Source organism: Furipterus horrens, unplaced genomic scaffold, assembly GCF_987537825.1.
Source record: "Furipterus horrens unplaced genomic scaffold, mFurHor1.1.pri manual_scaffold_5, whole genome shotgun sequence".
Lineage (NCBI taxonomy): Eukaryota > Metazoa > Chordata > Mammalia > Chiroptera > Furipteridae > Furipterus > Furipterus horrens.
The window spans coordinates 182,663,263-182,679,159 of NW_028327175.1; the positions used below are offsets into that span (position 1 = coordinate 182,663,263).

The following is a 15,897-nucleotide window of genomic DNA, read 5'->3' on the forward strand; positions in this document are numbered from 1 at the left end:
TACTGGGCTCAGTGCACAATCTTCCATAACACCGGAGCTCTGTGCTCCAGTAATGTTTCCTGTGGATTATGTGCAACCCCCCGTGGTAGTTGAATCTTCAGTGCCATTGGCCCTTTCATAGGTGGGGTTAACCCTTCAGGCTGGCTGACTGTAAGGGTAAACCTTGATCACCATGTGTGAGATGCTGCGCAGTGCTGTCCCCTAAGGAGGAACTGTTCCCAGCAGGATCTGGTGCCTGACAGAATCTCACTTTGGGTGTGCCACTTATGTGGCTAGTTGGGTCAAGCTCTGGTGTGGTCTGAAGTCCACCACTGGTTGTGCTGGTTCAGAGTCCCCTTGGGCAGAGTTCAGGTACAGGTCAATGTCAGATGATATGTGTAACTGGCCTTGGGCTACCTGTCTGGAGCTACTCTGCTGTTTACTGTTTGTGGCTGCATCTACTTGGCCTGGGTGTGTGTGGAAGGGGCCAATCTGTATACGAGGGGGGGCTTCCTCCAGCTTGGAGCTAGGGGAAGATCTGTAAAAGAAATAGAACTCCCTGAAGTCTGTCTCCACCTGTTCTCTGAGGTTGCCTGGTTTTCCTCCAGAGCCTTCCAAAAAGGACTAGCACAGGCCCAGGCTGGGCACAAACCACAGCCCCTTTCACAGGTTGTGAGCTTGGTAGAGCATGGCAACCACCATCAAGAGAACAGGCTAGTAGGTCCCCTACTTGGGGATCACACAGTCAGAAACTCAATGAGGGGAATGTGGCCCCTACTCCAGAGTCAAAGCACTCAGTCTTGCCAAAGTCTCCAATTCTAGTTCCCCCTGAAGGAGCTCGCAACAGGTTCAGGGTGGGTGCAGCCAGCCACCCACTCTGTCCCAGGCTTAGGAGGACAGATCGAAAGTTTCCCATTGGGGTGATCCAGCCCAGCCTCAAGAAGTGAGCCAAGCAGGTCCTAGACAACGGCCTCTGAGGTAATCCCCCTCTGAATGCCCCTACTCTGAGCTGTTCTCCCATCCTCCCTGTGGAGTATCTAGGACTTAGCAAGACTGATCCAAAAAGTCTCCCATTGGGGGTGGTGCTCCCAAGCCTGTAGGATGGAAGCAGGCACTTCCCTTTCTTGGGGTAGCATGGAATGAGCTCACTGGGGAGACAGGAGTGAACTTCCCCACACCGCAATGTAGCCACACATGCCAGCCCCCACACGTCTGATTCCCAAACAAAAGCCTTCCCTGAAGACATTGTCAAAAGTTCCAACTCTGCATGGCACTCTGCTGGTCACTTGCTCAGCTGAACTCAGCAGGACAGGGCTGGCCAAATGATTCAACAGGTATAGGAAGGAGTGCCGGCTGTGTGCTGGTTGTGGGCAAGACTGGCCCTCTTTCCAAAGACAGTTTAATTACTCTCTAGGTCTCTGTCAAGAACCTTCCCAGAAAAAGAGGGCCCCAATAGTCACTGCTGGCTGCAGCCAGGTAACCCCTCTGCAGGACCCGAGTATATTAGAGTATGCTCGCCAGGAGTCAGAGACTGGGCTGTGGACTTCCCAGGCTGGTGTTGGAAAAACAGGAGTGCTTGTCCCTGAAAAGAGAATGTCTGGGTCTCCCAGATGTATTGAATCCCCACTGATTTTCACCACCAGATGCTATGTGGGCTCCTCTTCCCATCTCTGTTGCTCTGGGATGGGGATCCCTGTGTGGGATTGAGACCTCATGCTCCAGGGGGAAGTGAGTTTTGCAGCCACCATATTTCTCTGGACACTGCCGCACCTGGGTCTCCGCCCTTCTTACCAGACTCTATGCAGCTTCTTCTGTAAATACTTGCTTATACTATTTCAGTTCAGCTAGCCTTCAGTTGATTATTCAGGTTGATTGCTCTATAATTTAGCTATAAATCTGGTTTGAGGCCAGGATGTTAGGGTAGCTTCCACCTACACTGCAGCCACCTGGAAATCTCCCAAGATTATTTAATTGAAGCCCTCCCCCCACAATTTTAGAATTCTAATAACACTTGGCAATAGAGTACTTATACAATACTCTTGAGGCTTCATTCCCTTAAGATTTCTAAAAATTAAACAAAAGAAAAATTGTGTAAAACTTCGTATCTGAGGATTATATCCAAATTCAAGAGAAAGGTGTATTTTACTCCAAGGAAGATTTCCATTTCAGAAAAAAAAAAAAGATGATTTTTTAATGAGTTTTTTTCTTTTTTGATTGCTCATTTAGAGGTCATCTGATAATTTCAGTTCCTCTGATAACTGGGAGAAACATGAGAAATGGAAACCGACCTACGTTTAAATCCACTGCTAGCTACGTACAGTTATTTTACGTCTTGACTTGGTGGCCTTATTTGTAAAATGGAGCAAGTAATCCACACCTCAATGGGCTGTTGTGAGGATTAAAAGGTACACATAAAGTATTGAAACATTTTCTAGCACATAATAGTACATGCTTAATAAATGTTTATTCTCTTCTTCCTGAAATGGTAACAGAAATAAGGAACGTACTGCTGATCCAAATGGCTCAAAACCTAAAGGTGTTGGAGCTGCCAAAAAATTGGAATGCATCTCTTCTTAGATCTTTGAGCCCAAGAGAAACAAAACAAAATTAAGACATCTTAATTGAAAAAAAAAATCAAGGTGATTTCCTAAATGGACCAAGTTAGAAATAATAATGCATTTTCATAATCCTTAACCAAGAGTAACTCTATATTTGTGAGGGGCATTAAGTAAATATTAACAAACGTCCTTCCCCCAAATTGTTGCCCTACCTTTGCTTCGGGTAAACACTTCTGAAAATTTTAAAATTCTATGTATATAATTTTGATCTTAATGCAATGAAATTTGCTGCACTACTGCATGTTTAAGTCTTTCATAGAACCACAAAGGTCAACTACTTCTTTTCACTGAAAAGAGTTCTTATTGTTTCAAAAAAACAACTCCCTATGCACTTACTAGAAGCATATCGGTGATACCTTTATCATAAAGGAAAAAATTTTAATTTAAATAAGGACCTTTTCTTAGAAATCTATCCCTTCAGCATGATCCTGCTAAGAAATAACCCTTCATTGGAAACAGTGCTTAATTTCTATGGAAACATAATCTTAGACCAAATACCTTCTCATTAAAAAGCTACTCAGATAAGAACTTTAACTTTCTATATTAATTCATGATCATTTGTAGTACTTAAAAATTCAAAAACAAGTAATTATTCGTTCCACTGCCATCTAGCTAACAGTCCAGGTTTTTCTACAATATACAGAAGTGTAAATGAATTTAATATTGCTATTATTCTCCACATTCCTTAGATTTTCTTCCTTACAGTTCAAATTCAGTTTATTTATACTTTGGTATCACCAGTCAGAGCAAAACAACTACTTTCACTGCATTATCATTTTATATACATTATTTCATTTAAACCTTACACCAATAGTTTATGCTCCCTGCTTTGGATTAAATGAAGAAACTAAGACTGAGATGCTTGAGGCCAAGAGCTGGGGAAGGGAATGGCCCCAACATTCCTCATTGTTATCATTTATCTGTAAACCTCTGTAAACCATGTATGTTAAATGTTAACTATCCTGCGCCCGCCAATGTAAAAGAAATATCTCTCCATTTTATTTTTTTTATCAAATCTTGGTTACTTCCCGCTTTACTTTCTCCTGCCTCCTTAGTACGCCACCAATGGATTTCATGAACCCTTTTTACCTCTTTTTCCTTTGATTCTAAAGTATAAAATGATCTGCCAAGCAGCTATTTCCTAGAGAATTTTCTCAACACTTTGAGATTTTGCTTCTGGGTCTGGCCCTCAACCCTGGCTCAAATAAACTTTTAACCTTTCTTTAGGTTTGGAATTTCTTTTGTTGACACTAATATACATCATGTGCAAAGAATGTTGCTAAAGTAATTTGGAGTAAAAGGGGAATTATAAATAAGCCTGACAAGTACTTTTTATATGAAACAAAGTCCACCTTTGGTCAGTGGCAAAGCTAACATACAAGACTCAGTATTATCCAGATTCTAAACACTGACTTTCATAAATAAATTCAGCTGTATTTAGCGGACAAACTGGGTAAAGCATGATTAATGCGCACGAGCCCATTAGAAAAGTAAAATGTTAACCTACAGTATTACAGAGATAAGGAGCTACATACAAATGCTGGCATTAATCCTATAGGCAGATTTCAGGATTAAAACTGATTTAGGCTCAAGAAAATCAGGAAAAATTAATTTATGTCAATAGAAAAAATTTTGCTTTTGCTTTATTTTATATAAAAATGTCAGTCTTACATAGAAATCTTCCAAATAAACGATGCATAGCTCAGTTTAATTCCAGGGATAGCTAATGATAAAGGTATCATTTCTGAAAAACTGTTTAAGATATTAGGCAGCATGCAGATGAGACGAAGATAATGAGGTTCCCCTCAGAATAGATTATGTTACTGAACACTCTATCTAAAAATCATAAAAATTTTTAAAAATACAAATAAGGCCATCAATTTCTTTTAACAAACTAAAACAAAAAACACCCCTCCCCAACTTCATTCTACCAAAGGGCTATATAGTTTACTTTTGGAGAATGAGAACTTCAGTTTTATTATATATACAGCTTAAAATTCTTAAAGAGGCCATGTATGTATGCTTGCCTTCCTTACTCTCTTATTTATTAGTGACAAATCAAAGCTTTAAATGATTACTCACCACTAATTCTAAGTATCTGACACGAAGAACAATATTCTCAAATTATTGGGATCATCCAAAACAAATTTTCTTATATATTGATATGACCTATTTTATAAAGTGAGTAATGAAAACCAAATCAAATACTAAAACACCACCCCCCCAAAAGGCGGCCTTCTGTGGGCATTTTCTAGAATACCAAAAACAGAGCTGTTTCCTTATGAAAATAGCTTACATCTCCAAAATTAGATCCCACTCCCCACACTTTCCATTAAAGTCATAATTTCACACACTTGAAAACAAGGAAAGAAAACTTTGAGAAGTCCTATGTAGATGTTTTCTCAGAACAAAGTAGTTAGGCAGTTTACAATATGACAAGGTAAACCCTAAGCCAATAACCACGCTCTCTCAACAAGTGTACCATTCAAAACATGACTGCCATTTGAGATACAATGTTCTAACCGCACACTTCAGATGCATCAAGACTAGGCTCACTGTCAATTTCACTACATTGTAATTCTGAAAATTAGTAATCTCTCTATGCTGTATATGGTAACCCTGTATCACTCAAAATTCTGTTTGCCAGAATAGCCAATTCATTTCATTTTCAGATAAAATTAACACTTACTGGTTATTCCTTCCCCTAATAAAAAGAAATCACGTGCTTACTGAATGTCTTCTCTGTGTTAGGAATAATAGTATACAAAGAAGGTAGCTATTTACTTTAACAGCTACTATTTATAAAGCACGTAATATATACTGAACTAATACTGAAAAAAATTAAAGAACTGTTTCTTCTCTCACTTCCCAAATTCTAAAGTCAAAATATACAGGGGAGAAGAAATGAAAGGAGTACACAGAGTACATTGTGCCACATTTCATTCTGCTCAGAAAATCGGCATTTTCTTCCTTTAAAAAAAAAAAAAAAAAATCCTCACCCATGAATATACTAATCGATTTTAGAGAGAGAGAAATATCAAGGGAGAGAGAAACATCAATCACTTGCTTCCCATATGTGCCCCAAACAGGGATCGAACCCACAGCATAAATATGTGGTCTGACTGGGAATTGAACACACAAACTTTTGTTGTATGGGATGACACTCCAACCAACTTAGCCACCCAGTCAGGGCGAAAATTGGCATTTTCCATAAACACAAGAAGCAAAAAAGGAAGTAGGTTAACAACATAAAAAATAATGTTAATGGTGCTAACAGAACACAGAAGCAAAACAATCATAAACTTAAAAATTATAATAAAACATTTCCCCTAGGACTGTCGGCCATGATGGAGGCCTAGACTGACACCCTCCATCTCCCTCCACAACTAAGAAGGAATACAACTACTGCAAAACCAGAAATAACAAGAAGTTCCAGAAAACAAAGCTACATGGAAGTCCAACGTATGAAGTTATACACAAGTGGTGCTCGTCTGGACAGGTAGGAGGGGCGAAGCCGGGGCAGAGAGGTCAAGCTGTGCTGGTGGCGGCAGCTGCGGTGACAGAGGCGGGACGGTGATAAGCACAGACACCCGTATTTAAGAGGAGGCAATAAGTGCCTGGAGAGCACCCCTGGCTGCAGACCAAACCCACCAGCTCACGATTCCAATGCCGGGGAAGGCAGACCCCCCTTGCCTCAGATTGTGAGGCCTAGAGGGCGTGGGGACATAAGAGGAGGCTCCTGGTCTCTCAGCGGTGAGTGAACAGCAGGAATCCATTTTAGACCCCGTCCTCACACAAAACGCCACAGCGTGATGAGAAGTGCACAGGGCTCCATCCCCTATAGCATAGGAGGTGTGACAGCCCCACCCGGGAAGCAAAGGTAAACACAAAACTATCAGGATGGCACAGATCATGATAGAGATCCCAGTGACGCAGCTGACCAGACAGCAAATATCTAATCTATTTTTCTGAGGCTTAGTTCAGGGCTTTGGTTATACGAATGCTTATAGACCTAATAGCAGATCTTAAACAAGACGGGGAAGGAATGAAGGCTAGTCCTGCTGAAATGAAAGATAACACATATAAAACTAGTGGTGAGGGAAAGAAAACCAGGGATCAAATCAGCAAATTGAAACATAGGGAAGGAACAGTCAACCAGTGCAGAAAGAGGAAACGAAAAGTGAGGAAAATGAGGAGAGGCTCAGAAACCTATGGGACAGCTATAAGCGGGCCAACATCTGAATCATAGGGTTGCCAGAAGGTGAAAAAGAAGAACTAGAAATTGAAAAATTATGTGAAAAAATAATGAAGCAGAACTTCCCTAACTTGGGGAAGGCAACAGACTTACAGGTTCAGGAAGTGCAGAGTTTTCCAAAAAAATTGGACCCAGGGAGAAACACACCAAGAGACATTATAATCAAAATGTCAAAAATTAAGGATAAAGAGAGAATATTAAAAGCAGCAAGAGAGAAGAAGAGAATTACGTACAAACGGGTCCCGATATAACTATCAGCTGATTTCTCAAAAGAAACTGTGCAGGCAAGAAGGGACTGGCAAGAAATATTCAAAGTAATGAAAAGCAAAAACCTACAGCCACGATTACGCTTTCCAGCGAAGCTGTCATTCAGAATAGAAGGGCAGAGGAAGTGCTTCCAGGACAAAGTAAAACTGAAAGAGTTCATCAGATATAAATCACTGTTATATGAAATGTTAAAGGGACTTGTTTAGGAGAAAGAGGATCAAAACTATGAACATTAACAGCCCTGGCCGCTGTGGCTCAGTGGATGGAGCATCGGCCTGCGAGCCAAGTGTCGCTGGTTCGATTCCCAGTCAGGGCACATGACTCGGTTGCACGTCAGGTCCCCAGTTGGGGGCGAGTGAGAGGCAACCACGCAGCGATGTTTCTCTCCCTCTCTTTCTCCTTTCCCCTCTCTCTGAAAATAAATAAATAAACAAACAAATTATTTTAAAAATTAAAAAAAAAAAAAATAACCCTGGCCAGTGTGGCTCAGTTGCTTGGGTGTCAATGCAGACTGAAAGGTCACCAGTTCGATTCCCAGTCAGGGCACAGGTTTGGGTTGTGGGCCAGGTCCCCAGTTGGGGGTGCGTGAGAGGCAGCTGATTGACCGTAGATGTTTCTCTTCCTCTTTCTTCCTCCTTTCCACTCTCTCTAAAAATAAAACCTTTAAAAAAAAAAAAAAACTATGAACATTAAAATGAAAATGGTATCACAACAACCAACAACAGAAGCTAGGGGATCAAAACAAAGGTAAACTAAGTAGGCAATGAGAGTGGGGAAAGAATTATAGGTGTGAAAAACATATTGTGGGGAGGTCAGCAGGGAGGGGGAAGGGGGGAAAGGGAGGGAGATGGTACAGGAATTAAGAAGCATAGTAGGAGGGAGAGGAATAGACAGGAAGATGTTGAGAAGAACTATATGCACAACCAATGGGCATGGACTAAGTGGTGGGGACAACTAGAGGCGGGGGGTCACTGGGTGGAGAGGGAAAAAGGGAAAAGAAATTGGGACAACTGTAACAGCATAATCAATAAAGCATATTAAAAAAATTATAATAAAACAAAAATGGTTACTGCCTAGGTTCTAATAAAAATATATAAACCAAATAAAAGATAATGAAGCCTGGAATACTTGGATACTACTTTATTATATTCATTTTATAAGTAATTATCTTTTTGAGAAGGAAAACTCTGACTCCAAAAAACCTCCGCTGCCTTGCGGCATACCTCTTCAGGGGAAAGGCTAAGGGAGTAAACCCCAACAGAAAATCCGGAGCCGGAGTCCCTAAGGCGGTTTGACGTTGTAGTCAACACCGGCAACTCCTGCGGCGCACCTGAACCCAAGCTGTATTGACTCCGTCTTTCCCTTGGATCCTTCAGCTGCGAAGAGAGGGGGGGTCTGCTGCATGGGCAACAGCAGACCCTCCATATCACCCTGCCCAGGCTCTGTAGCTTCAGCTTCACTGGAGAGGACACTCCAGCGTCATCGTAAGATGTCGATTCAACACGGGAGGAGACAGATACTGTGTCACTCCCGAGTCGGACTGCACAGCCATTCTCGGCGGTGCAGATAGACTCTTAAGAAGCTACACCATTGTCTCTCGAGACGGACGGCTGCCGACGAATTATCACGAAAACAAGTTGTAACTGCATACTTATAATTACTTTAAAATCATATTAAAAATTTATATCTCCCTCATTTTCATGCATTCGCTGAAATGAAAGGTTCTTTCGTTGGGGGAATTAATAAAATTGATTAATTTCTAGCTAGACTAATGAAAAAATAATTTTTTAAATACAGAAATTACCGATAGCAGGAATGAGAACACTACAGATCATATAATAAAAATTACCATGATCAACTTTATGCCAATAAATTTGAAATTTAGATGAAATGAATACAAATTATCAAAAGAGATACAAGAAGAAGAAACTCTGCCTAGCCCTAGATCTATGTTTAGAAGTTGAATGTACTGTATAAATTTGACACCTTCCAACAAAAATCACTCGAGACTTAGGTGGCTTCACTCGTTAATTCTATCAAATATGTAATTCACCCTTTTAAAAGACTTTGGAAAAAATCATCAATAGAGGGGGAAAAGCATTTGATGAAATTAAGCACTTATTCATGTTAAAATAAACTTCAAAAAAACTAAGATTAAAAGGGAACTGCCTCAACCTGATAAAAAGCATCCACAAGGCCCTACAGCAGCCTACTTTACAATGAAAGACGGAACATTCTCTAAGATCAAGAACATGGCAAAGAGATCATTCTCAACACCTATTCAACATGGTACTAAAGAAGCCAAAAAAAAAAAAAAAAGTTTTAATAACATAAGATATAAAGATATATAGATTGGAAAGGAAAAAAGTAAGAAATTTGCAGATGACCAGAATAAATAACGAACTACAACCCAACAATAAAAAGACAAACAACCCAATTAAAAAATGGACATTTGAATAGGCACTTCACCAAAGAGATATAAATAGCTAATAAGCACATGAGATTATAAACACCACTAGTTACCATAGAAATACAAAGTAAAATCACAGTGAGATAATACTACACATGCACTAGAATGGGTGAATTCAAAGGTCTGATAATATCAAGTGTTGGTGAAGAGTACAGCAACTAGGATTTTCGTGCTCGCTGGTTAAGAATTTAAAATAGTAGACTTCCGGCCAAGATGGAGGCCTAGACTGACACCCTCCATCTCCCTCCACAACTAAGAAGGAATACAACTACTGCAAAACCAGAAATAACCAGAAGTTCCAGAAAATAAAGCTACATGGAAGTCCACCGTATGAAGTTATAAACAAGTGGTGCTCATCCGGACGGGTAGGAGGAGTGAAGCTGGGGCGGAGAGGTCAAGCTATGCTGGCGGCGGCAGCTGCAGTGACTAGTGGCGGGTCCGCGGTTAGCACAGACACCCGTATTTAAGGGGAGGCGAGAAGCACCAGGCAAGCACCCTTGGCTGCAGACCAAACCCACCAGCTCGCGATTCCAATGCCGGGGAAGGCAGACCCCCATTGCCTTGGACTGTGAGGCCCAGAGGGCATGGGGATGGAAGCGGAGGCTCCCAGTCTCTCAGCGGAGAGTGAACAGCAGGAATCCATCTTGGACCCCCACCCCTACACAAAGCGCCACAGTGTGGTGAGAAGGGTTGCCCAGTAGTGATGAGTGCACGGAGCTCCACCCCCTATAATGTAGGAGGTGTGACAGCCCCGCCCAGGAAGGAAAGGAAAATGAAAACTGTAAGGATGGCAGGGATCATGATAGAGATTCCAATCACGCAGCAGACCAGAAAGCAAATACATGAATTAACAGACGAATAGATAGATAATCTTTCTGAGGCTCAGTTCAGAGCTATAGTTATAAGACAGCTTACAGAACTAACAGCGGGGCTTAATCAAGATGGGGAAGGAATGAAGGCTAGTCCTGCTGAAATGAAAGAAAACACATATGAAACAAGTGGTGAGGGAAGGAAAACCAGGGATCTAATCAACAAATAGGAACATAGGGAAGGAACAAACAGTCAACCAGTACAGAAAGAGGAAACAAAAAGTGAGGAAAATGAGAAGATGCTCAGAAACCTATGGGACAACTATAAGAGAGCAAACATCCAAATTATAGGGTTGCCAAAAGGTGAAGAAGAACTAGAAATTGAAAAATTATGTGAAAAAATAACGAAGCAGAACTTCCCTAACTTGGAGAAGGAAATAGATTTACAGGTCCAGGGAGCACAGAGAGTTCCAGAAAAACTGGACCCAGGGAGAACCACACCAAGAAACATTATAATCAAATTGTCAAAAATTAAGAATATAGATTGTAACTCCGGAGTAACCAGTAATGGAGAAACGGTGGAGAAGGAGAGGGGAGGGGGAGCTAATCACATTACTATAAAACCAGTTTTCTTCGTCTACTTGGTGTGCACATTCTCCTGGCTGAGGGTGCGCCTGACTCTGCAGACTTGTGAATAAACGCCTCGCTCTGCTGCTCAAAAAAAGAAAAAAGAAAAAAATTAAAGATAAAGAGAGAATCTTAAAAGCAGCAAGAGAGAAGAAGAGAATTATGTACAAAGGGGTCCCAATAAGACTATCAGCTGATTTCTCAAAAGAAACTCTGCAGGCAAGAAGGGACTGGCAAGAAATATTCAAAGTAATGAAAAGCAAAAACCTACAGCCACGATTACTCTTTCCAGCGAAGCTGTCATTCAGAATAGAAGGGCAGAGGAAGTGCTTCCAGGATAAAGTAAAACTGAAGGAATTCATCAGAACCAAACCACTGTTATACAAGATGTTAAAGAGACTTGTTTAGGAGAAAGAGGATCAAAACTATGAACATTAAAATGAAAACTGTATCACAACAACCAACAACAGATGCTAGGAATCGAAACAAAGGTAAACTAAGTAGGCAACGAGAGTGGGAAAAGAATTATAGGTATGGGGAACGTATTGTGGGGAGGTGAGCAGGGAGGGGGAAGGGGGGAAAGTGAGGGAGATGGTACAGGAATTAAGAAGCATAGTAAGAGGGAGTGGAGTAGACAGGAAGATGTTGAGAAGAACTATATGCACAACCAATGGGCATGGACTAAGAGGGGGGGGACAACTGGAGGGAGGGGGCGTCACTAGGTGGAGGGGAGCAGAGGGAAAAGAAATTGGGACAACTGTAACAGCATAATCAATAAAACATATATTTTAAAAAAAAGGAATTTAAAATAGTGCTACTACTTTGAAAAATCATTTGTCAGTTTCCTATAAAGTAAACATATAATCTAGCAATTTCTTTTTTAAAAATTATTTTCAACAAGCAAGAAAAACATCAATCATTTTTCTCTCACACGCCCTCAACTGATGACCTGGCCTACAACACAGGCATGTGTCCTGACCGGGAATTGAACTAGTGAACTGGTGACCTTTCGGTTCGCAGGCCAACACTCAACCCACTGAGCCACATCGGCCAGGGCTCTAATCTAGCAATTTCACTCCTAGGTGTTCACCCAAAAGGAATAAAAATAAACATCCACAAAAGACTCATACACCAATGTTCACAACAGCTTTATTCATAATAGCCCCAAACTGGAAACAACCCAAATGTCAATCAACAGATAAACAAATTGTGTTATACCCAAATAATTTGACTCCCCCTCCAAAAAAACAAAAAGGAAAGTTTAAAGAGAAAGAGAGTAATTTCATAATATTGACAGGTTAATGTTACTAGTAATACGACCTAACAAAATTATGTACCCTGGTATCGCTCTTTGAGAAGGGCAATCATTTCTGTGTTATTCTTTCCAAACATTCATAACACTCCAATCTATTTCTTAATTTTTATAAATGTACTATGGTCAAATAAGATGTTACCATTAAGAGAAAGGCAAACTCTATTATAATTTTACAACTCTTCTATAGGCCTAAAATTTTTTTCAAAATGAAGTTTTTAAATGGCAGGGGTTTAAAAAACAAAAACAAAAAAAAACCTACTTACTGACAGACTCAACAACATGAATGAATCACTAAAACATTACACTAAGTGAAGAAGCCATACACAAGAGTACATACTGTATGATTCCACTGATATGAAATCCTAGAAAAAGCAAAAATAATTTGTAGTAACAAACGCCCTAGGGCAAAGGGGATAGGAAAGAGAGCTGACTTCAAAGAGGCAATGAGGGCACTTTTTGGAGCAATGGAAACATCCTATCCCTTGATTGTGGTGGTGATGACAGAGGTATATACATTTTGTCAAACTCATTATTTATATACTCAAAATGCATGTGTTTCACTGGATGTAACTTATTCCTCAAAAACGTTTATTAAAATTTTATAAATAAGTTCATATTTAAAAGTATATCATTCAATAATTAGTTTAGACTGGGTAAAATACCATGTTTGATTCTTAAACTGACATTAAACTTTATGCACTCAAACTGTTCATTTAATAAATATTTACTGGGCACCTACTATGTGCCAACCTTTAGGTAGCACATAGACTATAAATGTGAAAAAGAAAGACTTTGCCATTATAGGCAAGTAAACAAAAGCTGCAAGTGACATAGAAATTCCTCTAAGGCAGTGGTTCTCAACCTTCCTGATGCCGTGACCCTTTAATACAGTTCCTCATGTTGTGGTGACCCCTAACCATAAAATTATTTTCATTGCTACTTCATAACTGCAATTTTGCTACTGTTATGAACCATAATGTAAATATCTGATATGTAGGATGTATTTTCATTGTTACAAATTGAACATAATTAAAGCATAGTGATTAATCACAAAAACAATATGTAATTATGTGTTTTCCGATGGTCTTAGGTGTCCCTTGTGAAAGGGTCGTTCGACCCCCCAAAGGAGTCGCGACCCACAGGTTGAGACCCGCTGCTCTAAGGGAATAATGTACCCAAGATTGTGCAGAGAAGACAATTTCTCAGAGAGTGCTTCAGAAAGAAAACAGACCCTTCCCAAGAATTAACCCTGTGACTCTATTACATTTACCCCAGGGATATTTATCCCAAATACTCAAAATGTTAAAAAACAAACAAGCAAACAAACCGGAAGAAACCACTTCTTTTAGTCTTGTCTATGTACTTCACGGCACATTTTTCTGATGAAAAGTCCTCAGCAGCACTTCAAGGATACAGTTTGCTTTTTAAATAACCAAGTTATTCACAGATAAACTTAACGAATAACATTCTGGAAAACAGGTGAAAGTGTAAGGGCAATAAACTTGCTTTCTGTGTGCTGTATGAAGTGGAGGCAATACCACAAGAAGAATAACAATGTTTTTCACCCAACATGGAATTGCTGGAATAATGGATATTCTCTCTCAAAATGACTATTTTAAAGTGTGTTGTCCTAGTTTGTTTGTTTAGGGGGGGGGGGGCTTATTACTTTGAAATTATACCTCACGATAAATTTTCATTATTCAAATGATAATTTAAACTTACTATATACATGTATGCTTAGGTTTACGTCTTATTCAACTATATCATAGCAAAGTATCCTTGAACAAAGTCCTTAATTTTTTAAGTGTTATCTATAAAATGGAGACAATAATAGTATCTTCTTCATAGGGTTTTTGTAAATACTAAATATGCAATGTAAATGAAAGAATCCATGTATTAAATGAGATAATCTGTGTAAAACACTTAGAACGGAGCGAGGCTTATAATAAGCACTTGATAAATGTTAATAATAACTACTATGTATAAATAAAGCATATTATAGTCTAGACTAAGAGTAATCATTAAAATATGAAGGATACAAAAAAAAACCCAAAAAGCAAATCAGAAGAAATTATGAGCTATTTTTCAAGTTTAGAGACTAAGATCCAGTGACTTTTTCACTAAATAAGATAATTTATTTTTTTCATTATTCTGTGGGACTATATCTAGTTATCTCAATGCTCGGTAACAAAATGTGTCAGGCACATTACAGGTTTTCAATAAATACTTATTGAACAGTTCCAATAAGAATGTCTTAATAACCCAGAGGAGGAAAATTTGTCACTTTTTGACTCCATTAACCTTTCAGTTACAGGATAACGCTCCGACCAACTGAACTATACCAGCCAGGGCTCAGAGTATATTTTTAATACATAACTTCTTTGGTAAATATTATGGCCACATCTGTGGCAACCACCTATAAACTACAACTACTCATTTTAGTACATTATTTATTTTGTACCCTAAACTGAACATCAAATTGAGATTTGAAGACAGAAGTTAGTTTTCTAATACTGTTATATAAGTTTCCTGAAGCAAATTTTTCAATTTGAAGGTTTTTGTGTGTTTAAAAACAATGTTTTAGAGAAAATTTCTGATTCTTTTCTGAGTCATAGCTGTACACACGTGTGCACATACATATATGTACATGTGCTCAACTGAGTCCCTCATCCCTACTTCTTAAATTAAATGACATTTTCATTAATATTTGTACCAGACTGAAAATATTTTAACAAAAACTTTGTAAGTTCTGAAAATATGTTGCAACTATTGACTAATGCATTGATTACTTCAAATATATCCCAGAGAGCACAGTACTAGTGTTTAGATACTGAAAAAAAAGCTAATAGCTCTAGTTTTAAAAAAATTCTAAAAAAAAAAAAAATCAAAAAAACAAAAAAACTCTTTACATAGTATGTGTGCAATCATTTCAGTGAATAATGAACTTATTTTCCATTTGCCTTAAAGATAATATTAAAATTAACTGATGAAATTTTACCTTGTGGTAGAGTGAGAAATACAAAATTCTATCCTTGGAGAACAGCTTAATAAAATAAAAGCCCAAGGTGCCCAAATATACACAAATTATTTCACCATATCATTTCTTACCAGGTTCTCTAAAATAATTTAGCACATGTTCTACCTATCTGTACAAACTAAAGGTCAAGGATATCTGGTAATTCCAACACTCACAAATCTCAACAGAGGCAACTTGATAATAAGACCCTCTGGCAGTTAAATATATAATTAAATCAACAAGTGGTTACTGAATTGCCTACTGTGGACCCACTATAATATAGCTAAAGCAACCTTAGGCAATCAAAAAGTGCTACTCACCAGCAAGTGTATAATCCATATCAAAACCAAAACACTTTATTTTCTCCATGGCTAAACTTCGGTTCACAAACACCCTAAAGAAGAGAGTAAAAAATGATACCTTAATTAATACTGAAACCAAAAACACTATTAAATTTAATAGAATAGGCTATCTTTCTATATCTTCTCACTGAAATACCAATATGAAAAAGTCATAATAAAACTATTCAAGTACTTTGCAT

At 38.9% G+C, this 15,897-nt stretch overlaps 1 protein-coding gene across 5 annotated transcripts in view; it reads right to left on the reverse strand.

Annotated features, from left to right (window-relative positions):
* The window catches only part of NT5C2 (5'-nucleotidase, cytosolic II), a 156,542-nt gene that overhangs the window by 39,240 nt on the left and 101,405 nt on the right, over positions 1 to 15,897 (reverse strand). For all 5 annotated transcript variants that reach the window (XM_090278536.1, XM_090278537.1, XM_090278534.1 and 2 more), the window contains one exon: positions 15,677 to 15,750. In XM_090278536.1, the coding sequence (XP_090134662.1) occupies positions 15,677 to 15,750 (74 nt within the window). The remainder of the gene's footprint in view (positions 1 to 15,676; positions 15,751 to 15,897) is intronic.